This window comes from Erinaceus europaeus, chromosome 1, assembly GCF_950295315.1.
Source record: "Erinaceus europaeus chromosome 1, mEriEur2.1, whole genome shotgun sequence".
Lineage (NCBI taxonomy): Eukaryota > Metazoa > Chordata > Mammalia > Eulipotyphla > Erinaceidae > Erinaceus > Erinaceus europaeus.
The window spans coordinates 203,721,985-203,742,545 of NC_080162.1; the positions used below are offsets into that span (position 1 = coordinate 203,721,985).

The 20,561-nt window shown below is 53.1% G+C and overlaps 1 protein-coding gene across 1 annotated transcript in view; it reads right to left on the reverse strand.

Annotated features, from left to right (window-relative positions):
* EFR3A (EFR3 homolog A) overlaps positions 1-15,702 on the reverse strand; it is a 146,346-nt gene extending 130,644 nt beyond the window's left edge. The window contains exon 1 of the mRNA XM_060201328.1: positions 14,964-15,702. Coding sequence (XP_060057311.1) covers positions 14,964-14,973 — 10 coding nt within the window. The 5' untranslated portion in view covers positions 14,974-15,702. The remainder of the gene's footprint in view (positions 1-14,963) is intronic.
* Between the last annotated feature and the right edge of the window lie 4,859 nt (positions 15,703-20,561).

The following is a 20,561-nucleotide window of genomic DNA, read 5'->3' on the forward strand; positions in this document are numbered from 1 at the left end:
ACACCCTGGACAACCACGCCTGACACTCTTGAGCACACAGACACCAAGTGCTTCACTCTTCAGCAGGCTGAAGTTGCGGGGAAGGTGTGGTGGAGTAGACTAGTCACCTAAATGATTTCTAATCCAGGCCTTGAACTGAGAGAGAAACTGAACCTATGATGTTCAAGGATTCCGGAACAGCTAGAAAAACAGGAGAATTCATGGAGATGTAAAAGTCCAAAGCCCAGAGATTGTACAGGGTTTAACCTGAGCCATCTCTCGGCAAATGGTGACCAGCCAGAAGGTAACTATTCTGTCCTGACAACAAGGTAATGATCCCACAACACTGTCAACAAGTACTGCTGCTACTAAAGCACTGTTACGTGCATCCCACTGCTTCCGAATATCCGAAGTGCATTATCTTTCTTCACTTACCAGACCAGTCACTAGTAAAAAGACTGAGAACTAAAGTCACAAGTGAACTCAAGGCAGATGTCATCACAGAGTCATCCAGACCAATCCTTCCAACCTAGCACAGCACCTTCTGCAAAGTTTACAAGGACCCACGTGTTAACAATAGAAAACTTGAGGCCAGGAGGTGGCATACCTGGTTAAGCGCTCACACTACATAATACATAAGGACCCAGGTTCAAGCCCTGGTCCCCACCTGCAGGGGGAAAGCTTCATGAGTGGTGAAGCAGGGCTGTGGGTGTCTCTCTCTGTCTTTCTCCCTATCTCTACCTCCCCTCTCAATTTTTCTCTGTCTCTATCCATTAATAAATAATTCTTTTAAAAAAACAAAAAATGGATAAACATACAAGTTAAATCAACAACAACTACAATGGCAAACCTGACTACCTTTAGTTCATTCTCTCCGCCCGACAGGAATGAGGCCCGTCTAAAATTAAGTACAGGCACAGTACAGAGCACTCTGTAACCACTAACACTAACACTAACCACTGTTCACAAGTTCCACCCTCCCTCCAGGGCATTTGTGGTTCAGTGATAGGATTCTCACCTGCTCTGCCCCCTTCTTTGTCACACTCTGATTTTCACCAGTCACTTTTCTCTCCACCCTCTCTATGTCACATCCTGTTTCCACCCTACTTGGCAAGTATATATAAAGACAGCATTGTGGTTTTACGGTACTGTACTTTGAGTTTAACTTAGCTCGTCTTAGATTGTGCTGCGTCCTGCATGAATAAAGAGATACTGCCTACAGCTCAACCATGAGTCCCTGGTCGTCTGTTACCCGCCCGTGAAGCCAGCCCGGCGAAAACAACACATGATGATGGAAAAGAGTCAAGTTGTGAGGTGAGAGTGTTGTGCAGAGAACTTTTACGGGGATATGAGAGACTGAGAGCCTGTGCCCATGTGTGACAACCGCAGTGTGAACCATTAACTCCCTATTAACCCCCAATAAAAATAATCAAGAAAAAAAAACAGACAGACAAGCAGGGAGAAGGGGGGGGGCAAGTTAAAAACGTGGCAGGACAATCTAAAAAGACAGTACATGCTGTAGCATGGTATATTTGGTAGACAGTGACGGTTCTCTACAACCTGAATTACAAAGCTTTGCTCAAAGAACTACCACTACTCTATCGGTCTCCACTTTTCCAGTGTACCTTAAGTCTCTTGAAATGATAATACAAAATTGTATGTGAAAAAACAAAAAATACATCCATTTTTCTGGCAAGAATAATCACAGCTATAATTCTCAACAAGTTCATTTAAATATGCATTATATATCTATCCAGCTATTGTATACATATACATTTAAGAACTCCTAAGTATAGATTTAAGAACTCCATAAACAACTTATGTCTTATCTACTAGCCTGCCTATTCTTTCCCCCTTAAAGAGGTCGTGGGTCATGCCGGCATTTCCTGTGTCCCTCTCTCCACTTGTAAGAATACTGGAAACGTGCTTTATCCTAACATATGACGAAACCTCTCCAGCACCACTTATGAGATGAAGGGGCATGCGTCTCTCCTACTGACAGCTTCTCCAGAAGAGATGGCGACTGACACATAAAAGGGGGGGGGAGTAGTTGTAATGAAGCCGGTCTTCATAACGAGGCACTCTGTGATGCACAGATAAAATGAAAATACCCGAGTAGTTCTTTAATGAAAGCTGAAATCATGCCGACTGGCTTTGCAGGTAGTGTTGTACATGAATACGCACGGAGAGAGAATCTGAACCTGCGTGAGATTTGCCCACTGGTACCTCTCCTACTACTAAGGAAACACTTCACAGACATTCATACCAGAATTTAGCTGCAGAGAGGGTAAAATGCGGCCTTATCCCACCAACCAGTAACCTTGTCTGACTAAGGGAAGGGCCTCTGCCGCCAGAACACAAAGGCCTTTCCTTTTATAGGGATGTGTGGGTGCCGGAGGCAGCCGGAGACACTGAGAATCACAGCTCTGGAGAACCCAAGACGCTGCAGCTATTCTTACTCGGCCTTGCCCGCTTCACATCTCCCTGAGCGAGACTAGAATAGAGCTCCCAGCAGGTCGGCCTTCCTTCTCCTGCTTGGGCCTCTGCTCTGTTCAGGTGGTAGAGGTTAGAGAAGTTAGAAAATGCTGAAGTTAAAAAAAAAAAAAAAAAAGTGAGCTGTGTGTGAGAAGAACTGCCCATCCTGACCCCCTGAAGGAACTTGACCGGCTCCCAATCCCTGCCTAGGGACAGGCACTAGGTCCTGGTCTCGGAGATGACAGCTGGCCAGATGAGCCCTGCAGGCTCCCTGGATCTCCGGGAACACCCCCCAAGGAACAGCAAGCTAAGCTGTGGGCACAGCTAGATCCAGCACATTGCACCATCCGGATCAACAGTCCTCAGTCCAGGAACGCTGTTGCCTGCGGGGAGACACCCGGCAAGGACTGGAGTCCACCTTAGGTATCGCAGTTGGAAGAGAACAGAGTTGACTGCTGACTGGTAGTGGGTAGAAGCCGGATGCTGTGCTGGGTCGATGCTTTGACTAAGAGAGCAGGCGCATTCCGGGTGGCCTGGCCACAGGTTCATCCTTTCTATCTGTGGAGAGAGGGAGCGACTTGCTAGCAGCTTCACAACTGAAGGGCTTCCGCGGTGCTGCTGTGGCGGTGCCCACACCGAAGCAGATGGGAGATGAGCCCTCCAGCCTCTTGCACGGTCGGGTCCGCAGTCCACTGAGCATTTCTGCGCTCCACTCAGGTCAGCAAACGCTGTGGATACGCACTGGCAGATGTGCTAGGTGTGTATTCTAAGACCTCCTCAAAAAGGGTAAAACTTACACAGCGCTCTTTGTAGGGAAGAAAGTTCCGGTCAGGCTGTGGGATTCACAGAAGAACTCGCCCGGCTTCAGTTTAGACTCGACCGTCACTTGGGCGATACAGACCAGCGTTCATTAGGCGACCACACACGGAAGCGAGCAAACCAGGCAGGGGTTGCTTTCTCGGTCTGTGTGGCAGGCGTCTGCCACAGACAGCAGAACGAGTTCTTGTCCCCAGCCCATCATCACGAGGACTCCAAACCCCCACTCTCCCCAGGCCCCGCATCCTCCCCCCTTCCCGGAGTCCTTTGCCTTGGTGCAGCTTCACCTCCACCCCCGCCCAAGCTTCAGCCTGTGTTCTCCCTTCCTGACTCTGTCTCCCAAGTTCCACCTCCATGTGGAGTCACTCCACCTATATGGGGAGTCATCCTGCATTCATCCCTCTCCCCCAGACTAATCCTACATGACACTTGTCCTTCTGACTGCAGGGACAGTGTGAGAAAGACTGAGATTTCAGAGTTTCTGTTCTGACGTCTAGTTTGCCACGGCTCACCAACCCTGGTCATTTCACTCTGTCCTTTCTGCCTTCTCCTTTTCCTATGTTTGTTCTTTTTGCTGCTGTTGTTTGAGTGGGGAGAGGATGTGAACAGGATAGCCTCTAAAGAAAAGATCCAAAAGGCCAACAGATAGATGACAAAATGCTGCAAGTCATTAAATATCAGAGAAATGCAAATAAAGATGACAATGAGAATGTCACACATCAGAAAAGAAGAGCAGCAACAAATACTGGAGAGGCTGGGGGGTAAAGGAACCCTCCCACACTGCTAGTGGGAATGTCAATTGGTCCAGCCCCTGTGGAAAGCAGTCTGGAGAACTCTCAGAAGGCTAGAAGTGGATCTACCCTATGACCCTGAAATTCCTCTCCTGGGGATAGATCCTAAGGAACCCAACACACCCATCCAAAAAGATCTGTGTACACATATGTTCTTAGTAGCACAGTTTGTAATGGCCAAAACCTGGAAGCAACCCAGGTGTCCAGCAACAGATGAGTGGCTGAGCAAATTGTGGTCTAGATACACAATGGAGTACTACTCAGCAATTAAGAATGATGAATTCATCTTCTTCACACCATCTAGGATGGAGCTTGGAGGAATCGTGTTAAGTGAGATAAACCAGAAAGAGAAGGATGAAGATGGGGTGATCTCACTCATGGACAGAAACTGAGAAATAAGAACAGAAAGGGGAAACAGAGCAGAACTTGAACTTGGACTGAGTTTGGTGTATTGTGCCAAAGGAGTCCGGGTGAAGGGAGGTGGGGGGGGGGGGGGCTCTCAGGTCCTGGTGCATAACGATGGAGGAGGACCTAGGCTGGGGGCGAGAGTATGCTGCAGAAAACTGAGAAATTTTACACATGTACCAACAACTGTATATACTGCAAACCCTTTATCCCCCAGCAATATATGTAATATATATACTGGTCTCCAGAATAACTCCAGTGACGCCACAAGCATCAAGGAGACGGCCACCTGCTTAGCCTGCAGGTACGCCACACGCCACAGAATTCTACTTATCAGCACCACTTCCACCAGCACATCAGGATCCCATAAGAAATAGTAACAGATGTGTAAGCTTAAGTCTCAGAGTAAGGTCACTGCAGAATGTGAGGGCTGCTGAGTATCCCTGACATTTTCATTTTACAGAGAAGCTTGATATTCTTTGCACTAAAGTCCTCATAGATTAGCTGGGTGGACATGTCTCTTAGCTCACTTAACACTGAAAGATAAAACCTTCTATCATGCTCCCCAACTACAAAGCAACAGGAACTAAAACAGTGTGGTACTGGAATAAAAATGGACACTTAGATCAGTGGAGCAGAACTCAGAGTCCACAGATGAGCACACATAGATACAACCACCTGACATAGGACAAAATGCTTCAATGGGTAAAGGAAGTCTCTTCAACAATGGTGCTGGGAAAACTGGACAGCCACGTGCAACTAGACCTCACTTAACACTGTACGACACAGTCAAGTCAAAATGGTTCAAATGCCTGGGTATCAGACAAGAAACTCTAAAACACAGAGAAGAAAAAGCCAACGAGACATTGCGGGATCTTCACATCAAAGTTGTATTTGGAGACTAAATTTCATGTACATGGAAAGTAAAAACAAAAGGAAATAAACGGGACTCTATCAAACTAAAAAGCTTTTACACATAGAAAAAAAAAAAGCTACATAAGGATAACCAGGCCACCCAGTAAATGGGAGATGATTGCACATCACACATCCAACAAGCACCTGGCATGAAACATCTGTCAAGAACTGGGACAGCTCAAAAAGAAAACAACTATGCAATAAAAATGTAGGCAGAAGACGTGAATAGACAGTTCTCTAAAGAGATACATACAGCCCACAGACATGAAGAAATGCTCCCTTCACACTTTAACTGCACCGAGATTCCACCTCTCGCCTGTGACAATGGCCTACACCAACAGACCAGGAAAGGACAGGTGTTGGAGAGGCTGTGCAGAGAAAGGAACTCTGCTCCGCTGCTCAGATCTGCAGGGATGCAGAGGTTACACAGGCTCCTAAGCTAAATATGGGCCCCAGATCAGATCAAATCGATGGGGTTTATAGTCAACAATATTTATACACCTTTCCCATATTTGGGAGCTACTCTCTTCCCTGACGCAGCTTTCTGGGCTTTTTTCCAGCCATGACATCATCTCCCCAGACAATAACCTGGGTCCACCTGCATATCAGATGTCAGGCTCAGGCAAAAAAAAACAAAAAAAAAAAACAAACTAGTATGGTCATGGGCCCTTCTGAATATAACTAAAATAGGCCTACTGACTATCTACAAGACTGAGACCCCCCCAACTCTTCATCTGCACTATTCCAACCTTTAGGGTCATGATTAGTCAACAATTTGTCTGGCTTTGTATGTTAACTCTCTTTTCAGCCATCAGGTTCCAGATGCTACCATGGTGCCAACTGGACTTCCCTGGGCAGATGACCCCACCAATGTGTCCTGGAGTTCTGCTTCCCCAGAGCCCCACCCTACTAGGGAAAGAGAGAGACAGGCTGGGAGTATGGATCAATCTGTCAACACCCATGTTCAGCAGGGAAGCAATTACAAAAGCCAGACCTTCCACCTTCTGCATCCCACAATGACCCTGGGTCCATGCTCCCAGAGGGATAAAGAATGGGAAAGCTATCAGGGGAGGAGATGGGATAGCTGGTGGTGGGAATTGTGTGGAGTTGTGCCCCTCTCATCCTATGGTTTTTGTTCATGTTTCCTTTTTATAAATAAAAATTTTTAAAATATATAAGTAAAGAGATGAAAGACATCTACAGGATGGTTTCACTCGTGTGGAATTTACAGAATTGGCAGACATAAACTTAATGGAAAAGCAAACAACCAAACACAGAAGCAAACTGTTCCTAAGAGAGTGTGAGACTATGGTGGTTTGAGAGGTGGAGGTCAGAGACACAGAGCTTTGGTGGTGGGTGTGGTGGGAGACTATACCCTGTAATCTTATAATCCTGTAACCCACTATTAGTCACATGCAAGACTAAGGGTAAGAGAATAGAAAGATAATGCAAGGGTAAGAGAAGAGAAAGATAGCTTTAGCTTATCTATAGAGGGTTTTCTTTCTAAATAACATTGCTAAAGAAAGTAACGGTTTTGCTGTTTCTGCTTATATTGGGTCCAAAGAGAAGTCATGGTATTTTTTGTTTGTTTTTCTACGCAAAAATGTGTCATGACTTCTCTAACAATCCAATATATGTACCAAAATTGTATACACAGAATTTCTGCAATATCCCAAGTAATGTTGGTGGCTCTGGTCACAAAAAGAAAGAAAGAATGACTATAAAGACTAAGTAATGTTAATAACTTCAGGTGCAGACAGACCACCAGTGGAGAATCCCAAAAACTGTATCATTGTATCTACTAACAGCAATAAAGAAATAAAATGCAAACTTTAATTTGCCTTCCAACCAGGTCATAAAATCTGCATTCTTAGCTATTCAGAATAAGAGTATTCACTGGTCCTTTTGCATTGTAAATTGTCTTAAAATAAACATACTTTCAATATCCACTTTATGAAGTTAGATAATCTTATCATGTGACAAAGCAGCTCATTTCATGATAATTATACTGTATTATACCAATAATTCCACTTGAAACCTTAACCTTCAGAAACAGGTACATATCCCTCCCCCCTTTTTTTTCTCAAAAGTAAAAACAGCACAGTGTAAATTCACATGTTCACTGAATAGCATGATGAATTCAGAAACAATAAACTGAAAATGATATTCCTCCAGCCCAAGGGAATAAAATCTATAAGTTACTGGTAAACTTTCCGAGTATGAAACCCATCGACGCAGGTTAAGAACGTAAAATCCGGGAGTCGGGCTGTAGCACAGCGGGTTAAGCGCAGGTGGCGCAAAGCACAAGGACCGGCATAAGGATCCCGGTTCGAACCCCGGCTCCCCACCTGCAGGGGAGTCGCTTCTCAGGCGTTGAAGCAGGTTTGCAGGTGTCTATCTTTCTCTCCTCCTCTCTGTCTTTCCCTCCTCTCTCCATTTCTCTCTGTCCTATCCAACAACGACAACAACAATAACTACAACAATAAAACAAGGGCAACAAAAGGGAATAAATAGAATAAATTAATTAATTAATTTAAAAAAAAAAAGAACGTAAAATCCAAGGGAGTCGGGCGGTGGCGCAGTGGGTTAAGCGCAGGTGGCGCAAAGCGCAGGGACGGGTGTAAGGATCCCGGTTCGAGCCCCCGGCTCCCCACCTGCAGGGGAGTCTCTTCACAGTCTGTCTTTCTCTCCCCTCTCTCTCTGTCTTCCCCTCCTCTCTCCATTTCTCTCTGTCCTATCCAACAACAAAGCAACTTCAACAATGGCAATAATAACCGCAACGAGGCTGCAACAACTAGGGCAACAAAAAAGGGGAAAAAATGGCCTCCAGGAGCGGTGGATTCATGGTGCAGGCACGGAGCCCAGCAATAACCCTGGAGGAAAAAAAAAGAAAAAGAAAAAAAAAAAAAAAAGACCGCAAAATCCACTTTGACCACAAGTCTGAAGAGTTACAAGGAATCTTTATATCAAGGCTATTTAATGTCATCTTTACATCAAGATCTACCACAGACAGCATTGCATAAACGTTGGTTAACATCAGAGAAGAATTGCTCTGCACCCCGCTTGACAAAACACGCATTTGAGACTGCCCTGCAAACTCAGTGTCCCGTGGGTCTACAAAAACACGGACAACAAGGAGATGTTGTGAAGTCTAAGGAACATGAGCTAGTTGGCAGCACACTGAAAGGTGTTTAAGATCACACAGTAGTGGAACACGTACTCAAAAGCGCTCTACTTGGGAAGATTCTCAAATTAATCATCAGGATTCCCCTCCACTCAAGTTCTGAAGCTCCCCGACTCTTAACCTATCTGCAGAGGTCACTGGCCTTACAGTCACACTGCAATCTGTGGGTAGTTTTTAAACAGCTTATGAGTAGGACTGTTTCCTTTGTGTAAATACCCTGCCCCAGAACCCCTAGTGACTGTCAAAAACTTTTAAGGCTCCCCAATAATAATACCATAGGCTTTTTTTTTTTTTAAGACAAGAAGGTTTTGGCTACAAGTTCTGCAATTCTAGTCAATGTGTCTCAGCAGAGGCCCTGAACTGGGATTTTTCATCTGCTGTCAGTCATGTGAACCTGAAGCAGGTGCAATGAGGTGCATCTAAGCCTAACAAGTTCCTAAAAGAGCACTTTCTTCACTCAGTTGCCCCTAACGTGTCACACACCGGGAAGACAGAGTCAAGGCTGCTCAAACTCAGGTGGACCTGGGGGTGGGAGGCGGGGGTCCTGGACCCGTCTCACCAGGAAACATCTGGTCCCAGATGCGCCTGGGGAGGGTCCTGAACCCGTGTCCCACCGAGAGACATCTGGTCCCAGATGCGCCTGGGGAGGGTCCTGAACCCCCGTGTCCCACCGGGAGACATCTGGTCCCGGATGCACCTGGAGAGGGTCCTGAACTCGTGTCCCACCAGGAGACATCTGGTCCCAGATGCACCTGGGGAGGGTCCTGAACCCGTGTCCCACGGGGAGACATCTGGTCCCGGATGCACCTGGGGAGGGTCCTGAACCTGTGTCCCACCGAGAGACATCTGGTCCCAGATGCGCCTGGGGAGGGTCCTGAACCCCCGTGTCCCACCGGGAGACATCTGGTCCCGGATGCACCTGGGGAGGGTCCTGAACTCGTGTCCCACCAGGAGACATCTGGTCCCAGATGCACCTGGGGAGGGTCCTGAACTCGTGTCCCACCGGGAGACATCTGGTCCCGGATGCACCTGGGGAGGGTCCTGAACTCGTGTCCCACCGGGAGACATCTGGTCCCGGATGCGCCTGGGGAGGGTCCTGGACTCCTGTGTCCCACCGAGAGACATCTGGTCCCAGATGCGCCTGGGGAGGGTCCTGAACCCCCGTGTCCCACCGGGAGACATCTGGTCCCGGATGCACCTGGAGAGGGTCCTGAACTCGTGTCCCACCAGGAGACATCTGGTCCCAGATGCACCTGGGGAGGGTCCTGAACCCGTGTCCCACGGGGAGACATCTGGTCCCGGATGCACCTGGGGAGGGTCCTGAACCTGTGTCCCACCGAGAGACATCTGGTCCCAGATGCGCCTGGGGAGGGTCCTTGACCCCCGTGTCCCACCGGGAGACATCTGGTCCCGGATGCACCTGGGGAGGGTCCTGAACTCGTGTCCCACCAGGAGACATCTGGTCCCAGATGCACCTGGGGAGGGTCCTGAACTCGTGTCCCACCGGGAGACATCTGGTCCCGGATGCACCTGGGGAGGGTCCTGAACTCGTGTCCCACCGGGAGACATCTGGTCCCGGATGCGCCTGGGGAGGGTCCTGGACTCCTGTGTCCCACCGAGAGACATCTGGTCCCGGATGCACCTGGGGAGGGTCCTGGATCCCCGTGTCCCACCGGGAGACACCTGGTCCCGGATGCACCTGGGGAGGGTCCTGGACCCCCGTGTCCCACCGGGAGACATCTGGTCCCGGATGCACCTGGGGAGGGTCCTGAACCCGTGTCCCACCGGGAGACATCTGGTCCCGGATGCACCTGGGGAGGGTCCTGGACCCCCGTGTCCCACCGGGAGACATCTGGTCCCGGATGCACCTGGGGAGGGTCCTGGACCCCCGTGTCCCACCGGGAGACATCTGGTCCCGGATGCACCTGGGGAGGGTCCTGGACCCCCGTGTCCCACCGGGAGACATCTGGTCCCGGATGCACCTGGGGGGGGTCCTGGACCCCCGTGTCCCACCGGGAGACATCTGGTCCCGGATGCACCTGGGGGGGGTCCTGGACCCCCGTGTCCCACCGGGAGACATCTGGTCCCGGATGCACCTGGGGGGGGTCCTGGACCCCCGTGTCCCACCGGGAGACATCTGGTCCCGGATGCACCTGGGGAGGGTCCTGGACCCCCGTGTCCCACCGGGAGACATCTGGTCCCGGATGCACCTGGGGAGGGTCCTGGACCCCCGTGTCCCACCGGGAGACATCTGGTCCCGGATGCACCTGGGGAGGGTCCTTGACCCCCTTGTCCCACCGGGAGACATCTGGTCCCGGATGCACCTGGGGAGGGTCCTTGACCCCCGTGTCCCACCGGGAGACATCTGGTCCCGGATGCACCTGGGGAGGGTCCTGGACCCCCGTGTCCCACCGGGAGACATCTGGTCCCGGATGCACCTGGGGAGGGTCCTGGACCCCCGTGTCCCACCGGGAGACATCTGGTCCCGGATGCACCTGGGGAGGGTCCTGGACCCCCGTGTCCCACCGGGAGACATCTGGTCCCGGATGCACCTGGGGAGGGTCCTGGACCCCCGTGTCCCACCGGGAGACATCTGGTCCCGGATGCACCTGGGGAGGGTCCTGGACCCCCGTGTCCCACCGGGAGACATCTGGTCCCGGATGCACCTGGGGGGGGTCCTGGACCCCCGTGTCCCACCGGGAGACATCTGGTCCCGGATGCACCTGGGGAGGGTCCTGAACCCCGTGTCCCACCGGGAGACATCTGGTCCCGGATGCACCTGGGGAGGGTCCTGAACCCCCGTGTCCCACCGGGAGACATCTGGTCCCGGATGCACCTGGGGAGGGTCCTGAACCCGTGTCCCACCGGGAGACATCTGGTCCCGGATGCACCTGGGGAGGGTCCTGGACCCCCGTGTCCCACCGGGAGACATCTGGTCCCGGATGCACCTGGGGAGGGTCCTGGACCCCCGTGTCCCACCGGGAGACATCTGGTCCCGGATGCACCTGGGGAGGGTCCTAGACCCCCGTGTCCCACCGGGAGAAATCTGGTCCCGGATGCACCTGGGGAGGGTCCTTGACCCCCGTGTCCCACCGGGAGACATCTGGTCCCGGATGCACCTGGGGAGGGTCCTGAACCCCCGTGTCCCACCGGGAGACATCTGGTCCCGGATGCATCTGGGGAGGGTCCTGAACCCGTGTCCCACCGGGAGACATCTGGTCCCGGATGCACCTGGGGAGGGTCCTGGACCCGTGTCCCACCGGGAGACATCTGGTCCCGGATGCACCTGGGGAGGGTCCTGGACCCCCGTGTCCCACCGGGAGACATCTGGTCCCGGATGCACCTGGGGAGGGTCCTAGACCCCCGTGTCCCACCGGGAGACATCTGGTCCCGGATGCACCTGGGGAGGGTCCTGGACCCCCGTGTCCCACCGGGAGACATCTGGTCCCGGATGCACCTGGGGAGGGTCCTGGACCCCCGTGTCCCACCGGGAGACATCTGGTCCCGGATGCACCTGGGGAGGGTCCTGAACCCCCGTGTCCCACCGGGAGACATCTGGTCCCGGATGCATCTGGGGAGGGTCCTGAACCCGTGTCCCACCGGGAGACATCTGGTCCCGGATGCACCTGGGGAGGGTCCTGGACCCGTGTCCCACCGGGAGACATCTGGTCCCGGATGCACCTGGGGAGGGTCCTGGACCCCGTGTCCCACCGGGAGACATCTGGTCCCGGATGCACCTGGGGAGGGTCCTAGACCCCCGTGTCCCACCGGGAGACATCTGGTCCCGGATGCACCTGGGGAGGGTCCTTGACCCCCGTGTCCCACCGGGAGACATCTGGTCCCGGATGCACCTGGGGAGGGTCCTGGACCCCCGTGTCCCACCGGGAGACATCTGGTCCCGGATGCACCTGGGGAGGGTCCTGGACCCCCGTGACCCACCGGGAGACATCTGGTCCCGGATGCACCTGGGGAGGGTCCTGGACCCCCGTGTCCCACCGGGAGACATCTGGTCCCGGATGCACCTGGGGAGGGTCCTTGACCCCCGTGTCCCACCGGGAGACATCTGGTCCCGGATGCACCTGGGGAGGGTCCTAGACCCCCGTGTCCCACCGGGAGACATCTGGTCCCGGATGCACCTGGGGAGGGTCCTGGACCCCCGTGTCCCACCGGGAGACATCTGGTCCCGGATGCACCTGGGGAGGGTCCTGGACCCCCGTGTCCCACCGGGAGACATCTGGTCCCGGATGCACCTGGGGAGGGTCCTGGACCCCCGTGTCCCACCGGGAGACATCTGGTCCCGGATGCACCTGGGGAGGGTCCTGGACCCGTGTCCCACCGGGAGACATCTGGTCCCGGATGCACCTGGGGGGGGTCCTGGACCCCCATGTCCCACCAGGAGACATCTGGTCCCGGATGCGCCTGGGGAGGGTCCTGGACTCCTGTGTCCCACCGAGAGACATCTGGTCCCGGATGCACCTGGGGAGGGTCCTGGATCCCCGTGTCCCACCGGGAGACACCTGGTCCCGGATGCACCTGGGGAGGGTCCTGAACCCCCGTGTCCCACCGGGAGACATCTGGTCCCGGATGCATCTGGGGAGGGTCCTGAACCCGTGTCCCACCGGGAGACATCTGGTCCCGGATGCACCTGGGGAGGGTCCTGGACCCGTGTCCCACCGGGAGACATCTGGTCCCGGATGCACCTGGGGAGGGTCCTGGACCCCCGTGTCCCACCGGGAGACATCTGGTCCCGGATGCACCTGGGGAGGGTCCTAGACCCCCGTGTCCCACCGGGAGACATCTGGTCCCGGATGCACCTGGGGAGGGTCCTTGACCCCCGTGTCCCACCGGGAGACATCTGGTCCCGGATGCACCTGGGGAGGGTCCTGGACCCCCGTGACCCACCGGGAGACATCTGGTCCCGGATGCACCTGGGGAGGGTCCTGGACCCCCGTGTCCCACCGGGAGACATCTGGTCCCGGATGCACCTGGGGAGGGTCCTTGACCCCCGTGTCCCACCGGGAGACATCTGGTCCCGGATGCACCTGGGGAGGGTCCTGAACCCGTGTCCCACCGGGAGACATCTGGTCCCGGATGCACCTGGGGAGGGTCCTGGACCCCCGTGTCCCACCGGGAGACATCTGGTCCCGGATGCACCTGGGGAGGGTCCTGGACCCCCGTGTCCCACCGGGAGACATCTGGTCCCGGATGCACCTGGGGAGGGTCCTTGACCCCCGTGTCCCACCGGGAGACATCTGGTCCCGGATGCACCTGGGGAGGGTCCTGGACCCCCGTGTCCCACCGGGAGACATCTGGTCCCGGATGCACCTGGGGAGGGTCCTTGACCCCCGTGTCCCACCGGGAGACATCTGGTCCCGGATGCACCTGGGGAGGGTCCTGAACCCGTGTCCCACCGGGAGACATCTGGTCCCGGATGCACCTGGGGAGGGTCCTGGACCCCCGTGTCCCACCGGGAGACATCTGGTCCCGGATGCACCTGGGGAGGGTCCTGGACCCCCGTGTCCCACCGGGAGACATCTGGTCCCGGATGCACCTGGGGAGGGTCCTGGACCCGTGTCCCACCGGGAGACATCTGGTCCCGGATGCACCTGGGGGGGGGGGGGGTCCTGTGTCCATCAGGTCCCTGCGGAACTGAGAAGTCCTGCAACAGGACTGCAGCTCTCTCCAGCATGACCCCAAAATCACAGAAGCCAGAACTGCCACCTCCTGCTCCCAGAGGCATAAACAACAGGGAAGCTTCTCACAGAAGGGGGTGAGGCTCTGGTGGGGTGGGGGGCTGTGTGCGGCTGTATCCGTTATCTGACACCCTCGTGACTCGCTATTCATTCACTAATAAAAGAAAAAAAACGAATGAATAAAAACCTCTCACGAAGCCTGTACAGAGCGAAGAGCGTGTGCCTATCTATTCACTTTTTAAAAATATACTTCTTGTCTTCATTTACGGGGTAGCGACGGCCAGAAATCGACAGACACCTGCCGCCCCGCTTCGTCACGCGTGAATGAAGCAGGTGGGGCCCGGGGGCTCGAACCCGGGTCCAGGTGCACACTGTCACACGCGCGCGGAGTCGGGATTTCTCCAGGCTCCCAGGAGTCGGTTGCGGCCGCGCTCGGACACCCACTTGGCGGCGCGTCCCGGGCGCCGGAGCCTCCGTTTCCGCCTCGGTGCAAAGGGCCCGCGCGACCCCGCACCCGCCGCCCGGAACCATCGGGCCGAAACGAAAAGTCACCGGGCGGCCGCGGGCACTTCCGGGTCCTGCCGGACACTTCCGGGCTGAGCCCGCAGCCCCGCCGAGGAGGCGGCTCCCGGAGCGCCCCCAGCGCCGCCGCCCGCCCGCAACGCCCCCCCGCCCCGCCCCGCCCCGCCCCGCCCGGACACTCACGGGTGGGCATGGTGACCCCGAGCCGCGCTCGCCGCCGGACGACGCTCAGCTGGGCCGCTCCGACCGCACCATGTCACAGCCGGACGGGCCGCGGGCGGAGGAGCAGGGGCGGGGCGGGGCGGGGCGGGGCGGGACGGCCGAGCCCGCGGCAGCTGCCACCGGCGGCCCAGCTCCTCGCCGGACGACGTGCGGGGCGTGTCCTGCGCCGTGACGTCACCGCGTCGCGGCCCTTGGCCCCGCCCCCTGGCTGCGGGCCGAGCCGCCCCTGGCAGCCGCGTGGGTCGCGGAAGGACAGAAGGACGGCCATCTGGAGCCGCCTGGGGGGGCGTGCGGCTTCCACACTCGGGAGGTTTATGAGTCACGGTCTTGCCCAGCAAAGCGCTCCCCCTGCGGCGCTGGCAGACTTGCAGACTTGTCTTTTCTTTTCAATATTTGATTTATTTATTTGGGTGGAGACAGAAAGCCGGAGGGGAGAGGGAGAGGGAGATGGAGAAGAAGCGAGACAGAGTGACACCTGCAGCCCTCGCCAAGTTTCCGCCCCATCACCCCCCGCAGCCGGAGGCCTGGCCTCGAACCCGCGTCCTGGTGCTGCAGCAGGTGCGCGCCGCCGGGTCCCCCGCGCACGTGGCTTCTTCTGGCGGCGACGCTGCTTTACGGGGGTTTGCGGCGTGGTCAGAATTGCCTCGAGAGACTTTTTTTCCTTTTTTAAAGATTTTTTTCTTTTATATTTATTTATTTTCCTTTTGTTGCCCCTGTTGTTTTTCATTTGTTGTAGTTTTTATTGTTGTTGTTGTTGTTGATGTCACTGTTGTTGGATAGGACAGAGGGAAATGGAGAGAGGAGGGGAAGACGGAGAGGGGGAGAGAGAGACAGACACCTGCAGACCTGCTTCACCACCTGGGAAGCGACTCCCCTGCAGGTGGGGAGCCGGGGCCTCGAACCGGGATCCTTATGAGGGTCCTTGCGCTGTTTCTTGTTCTTTTTTAAACCAGAGCACTTCTCAGTTCTAACTGATGTTGGTGCAGGGGCCTGACCCCGGGACTTCAGGAACTTCAGGCAGAAGCGTCTCTTTGCAGACTTCTGCCTTTACATAACACAATGGTTCTACAAAGAGACGCTCATTCATGAGGCTCCAAATTCCCAGGTTCAATGCCCCCCACACCACCATCAGCCAGAAATGAGCAATGCTCTGGTTAAGAAAAACTGCTTTGAGTGAGGTGAGGTGAGTACCTACCGATCTGTAAGCTTGTTTCACTCTGCTAAGCTCCTGAACATTCAGGTCACTCTAGTCTGTACACGCATGATTTATTGGGGACATACGGAGGTCATTTGGGGTGATGGCCTTTTTTTTTTAATTAATGATTTAATAATGATTATTTAAAAAGTTGTAAGACAACAGGGGTACGATTCCGCACAGTTGCCATCGCCAGAGCTCCATGTCCCATCCCCTCCACGGGAAGCTTCCCTATTCTTTATCCCACCTGGAGTCTAAACCAAAGATCTGTATGGGGAACAGAAGGTGGAAGTTCTGGCTTCTGTCATTGCTTCTCCGCTGGACATAGGTGTTGGCAGGTGTATCCACATGCCCAGCCTGTTTCTGTCTTTCTCTAGTGGGGCAGGGCTCTGGGGAGGTGGGGTTCCAGGACACATGGGCGAGGGCATCTGCCCAGGTGTGTCAGGATGGAATCATAAAAGTCTGCGATTTGGTGGCTAGAATGCAGTAAGATATAAAGTCGGACAACATTTTTAATAAACAGGAACCCAAAGGTAGGAATAGAGCAGATGAAAATAGATGAAAATTCTTCTGGTGGGAAGAAGCTAGGAAGTCTGTCATAGGTTTATTCCAAGGCACCATCTTCCCAGACAATATGTTCAGCCCACTATCGGGCTCAGGCAAAACTTACTAAAGTCACGGGCCCCTTGAAACATACCTAGAATACTTTAATTTTTTTATTTTACTCATTTATTATTGCATAGAGATAGAAATTGAGAGGGGAGGGAAGATAAAGAAGTAAAGACAGAGAGACACCTGCAGCCCTACTCCACCACCTGTGAAGCTTTTTCCCCTGCAGGTGGGAACCGAGGGCTTGAACCTGGGTCCCTGTGGACTGTAATGTGTGCACTCAACCAGGTGCATCACCGCCCAGCCCCAACTTCTTTTTTTTTTTTTTTTAAGCGGACAGAGAATGTAATTTCTTCCTGCTCTACCAGTGACTTGGAGAGGAGAGGACAAGCCTCTCCACTTGTCTGTGCTGCTCGTCTTGACTCTGGGTGTTGCTGATACGGGGGTGAAGCAGTCACGGAACCACGCAGACACATGGAGCCTAAATCTTTCAGCAAAACGGAAACACTCTGCTGGGCACTGGGGCTGCGGAACAGCTTTATGGAGTGGCAGGAGGTGACCTACAGTCCTTTGAAGTTGTTCCAGGCCTTCCTGTGCCCGGGTGGAAGCAGCATTACACGTGTCTCTCTGCCTCTCTCCCTCTCTGTCACCTTCCCTCTCAGTTTCTGGCTGTCACTATCCCATAAATAAATCAAGATAACAAAAAAATTTAAAAGATGATAAAAAGAAGAAAACCCTGTCTAAGGGATAGTGCAAAGATGCTGATTAAGAAATGATCTGGGATTCTTGGGAGAGGCCACCAGTTTCCAGATACCAGCATGATGCCAACCGCACTTCCCTGGGCAGACAACTCCACCAATGTGTCCTGGAGCCCCGCTTCCCGGGAGCCCTGCCCCACTAGGGAAAGAGAGAGACAGGCTGGGAGTATGGATCCACCTGTCAACGCCCATGTTCAGCGGGGAAGCAATTACAGAAGCCAGACCTTCCACCTTCTGCATCCCACAATGACCCTGGGTCCATGCTCCCAGAGGGAGCACGGGGTTGGTAGCATAAAAGTAACTAGATAGATAGATAGATAGATAGATACGTTACTGTGCAGTTTTGAAGTAATTTATGGTAATAGTTAAGTGAAAATATCATATATATTCCTACTATGTGCCATTTAAAATTTAGATAATAATGAAAACAACAAAAGTGCAGTACTGAAAAAAAAAATTGAAGGTAACAGCCAGGAAGGACTTGGGGGAAGTGAGTCTTGAGACTGACTTGAAAGGCAGAATTTGAATAGGAAAGACCTGGTGAGTCTTTGAAGAGTGTGGGGGAGGAGGTGGGGTGGTTCCTGGTGAGTCAGGCAAGTTGCCGACAGGAGCTGTCATTTAGGTTCGGGGGCGCCAGCAGGCCGGGCTAGCTCCGTGGCGGTTGACAGAGACAAGAGACTCGAGGACACCCGGCTGGGCCGGGAAGCTGTATTTCTTTATTCATGAATGATTCATAAACTAACCCAAACTAATCACCACACAGCTCTCTCCTGCATCCTTCTCACACGGCTGCGCCAAGAACTCTGGAACTCTGTAGGGGTTCTGGGGGTGGGGGCAAGTGAGCCCCATGAAACTAGCAGGGGCCAAACCAAATCTCTCAGAGTTAGAGGGAAGAGGACCAAAGCAAGACGAAGAATACCAACATATTCCCCCTTCTTTTTATTATTTTTTTTTAACTAAATGACCACAGTATCAGGGGTGTGGGGTGAACAGAAATCTATATCATACAAGCATTTTCAAAAAAAGAAACTGGCACAAACATGGAGAAACATAAGCGAGTAACAAGAACCAGTGTGCTGCCAAGGGAAGGCCTTGCGGGGCGTTTTTGCCTCTGTGGGCAAAACTTTATCAGCTAAAAAAAAACATTTCCTGCCTCTGGGGGCTTCTTTTGCCTCTGGGGAGCATTACTTGCCTCGACAGGCATTTTCTAGCATGGGGGGAGGGTGAGGCCTAGAGTATCAAGGCAGCTGGCTACAGTCAGTCCCCGAGAAACCCAGCAGCATAAGGGGAAGCTGCTAGTTTTGTGCAAAATGTCCCAGAGGTGTACCAGTGAGTCCAATAGAAATGCGAGGCCAAAGCAGATGTCCACCAAAGAATTGTACAGCTGTCTCGAGGGGGAATGTCAGCCATCGGAATTCTGCTTTTCTGTAGAGAACTTGACACTTACTTATGAAACAAAACTTGTAGCAGGTTAGAAGTTTACCACAATTGATAACTATTACAATTGGAAATCCCTTCCAGCACGATTCCAAGGCTATTTAAAGTTCAAACAATAAAATGTGGAAAGGCAAACATGAACCATAGAAAGAAAAAAGCCTCAGGCATGAGAATTATTAGCATAACCATAGCACAATCTAACATTTCTAATTGAGAAGGAATTTGAGACTTTTACATATCAACAACGTCTTTTTAACCTTTGGTTACACCCATTCAAGATGGAGACACACCCTAGGTGTGTGCAGGTTTTTTTTTTTTACCAACTTAGTTAAAATATATTGATTTTTAACTAATTTTTACCTCAGACTTTAAATGTAAGTTAATTTTATCTTTATGAGAATTACGTTGAAAACCTTTTTCATTTAACTTTGCTTGGTAAGAATTTAGCCTTAAAGTTACATTTTTAACCTTAAAGTTACTGTTTACCAAACTTTAAAAACACACATAAACATGGTCATTAATGCACAAGGAGAGAAACCTTTGTTACTAAAAACATGTCATTTCAAACAAGAATTCAGATCTGTACTGTCTTATCTGTTCAGGGAGTGCATTGTTGAGCGGTGGCCTCTTGGACAACTTCAGCTTTAGGAATTGTAGGTTGTGATCTCTGCACGAATCTGCGTATTCTAGCTCGTCTGCCTTCAGACCCGAGCTGAGGATCTCGGCCAGGGGGCCCAGTTTCGGCAGGGAGCCCGCGGTCTCCGGGGGGGTCTGGGATCTGTCCAGACTTCATAGCACGAGGGCAGGAGGGCCAGCCGTGCAGAAGGAGTGGGCCAAGGTGCCCTGGAGTGGCCAGGATAGGCTGCCGTGGCCCTGCCCCATGGCCCTGCCATGTCAGCCGAGCAGCGTGGAGGGAGCCCACGCCCAGTGCCCCACACCACGCGGCAGAAAGCGGGCTCATGCGGGCTGGCATTGGGCTCTTGTGGGCTGGCGTTGGGCAGAAACCACAGAGTGGTCCAGAGATAAATCTTCCAGAAACAGCGAAACAGTCTCATGAAGAAAGGGCAGAGGCCTTTGGAGATCTCTTCACAAGCAGAAGAGAAGGCCATAGTGCATAGGTAGCCAAATTGTCTTCACTTATCTGAGAGATGCGCAGGTCAGGTCCACGTGGGCGCCATTTGTCGTTTAGGTTCGGGGGTGCCAGCAGGCCGGGCTAGCGTCGCGGCGGTAGACAGAGACAGAGTCTTGAGGACACCCGGCTGGGCCGGGAAGCTGTATTTCTTTATTCACGAATGATTCATAAACTAACCCAAACTAATCACCACACAGCTCTCTCCTGCATCCTTCTCCTCATGCAGCCGCAACAAGAACTCTGGAACTCTGGAGGGGTTCTGGGGGCGGGGGCAAGCGGGCCCCACGAAACTAGCAGGGGCCAAACCAAATCTCTCAGAGTTAGAGGGAAGAGGACCAAACCAAGACGAAGAATACCAACAAGGAGCCATGCACGGAGCACTGTAGGGAGACACAGGTGAACAGTGGGCAGAAGGCAGCTGTCTCACT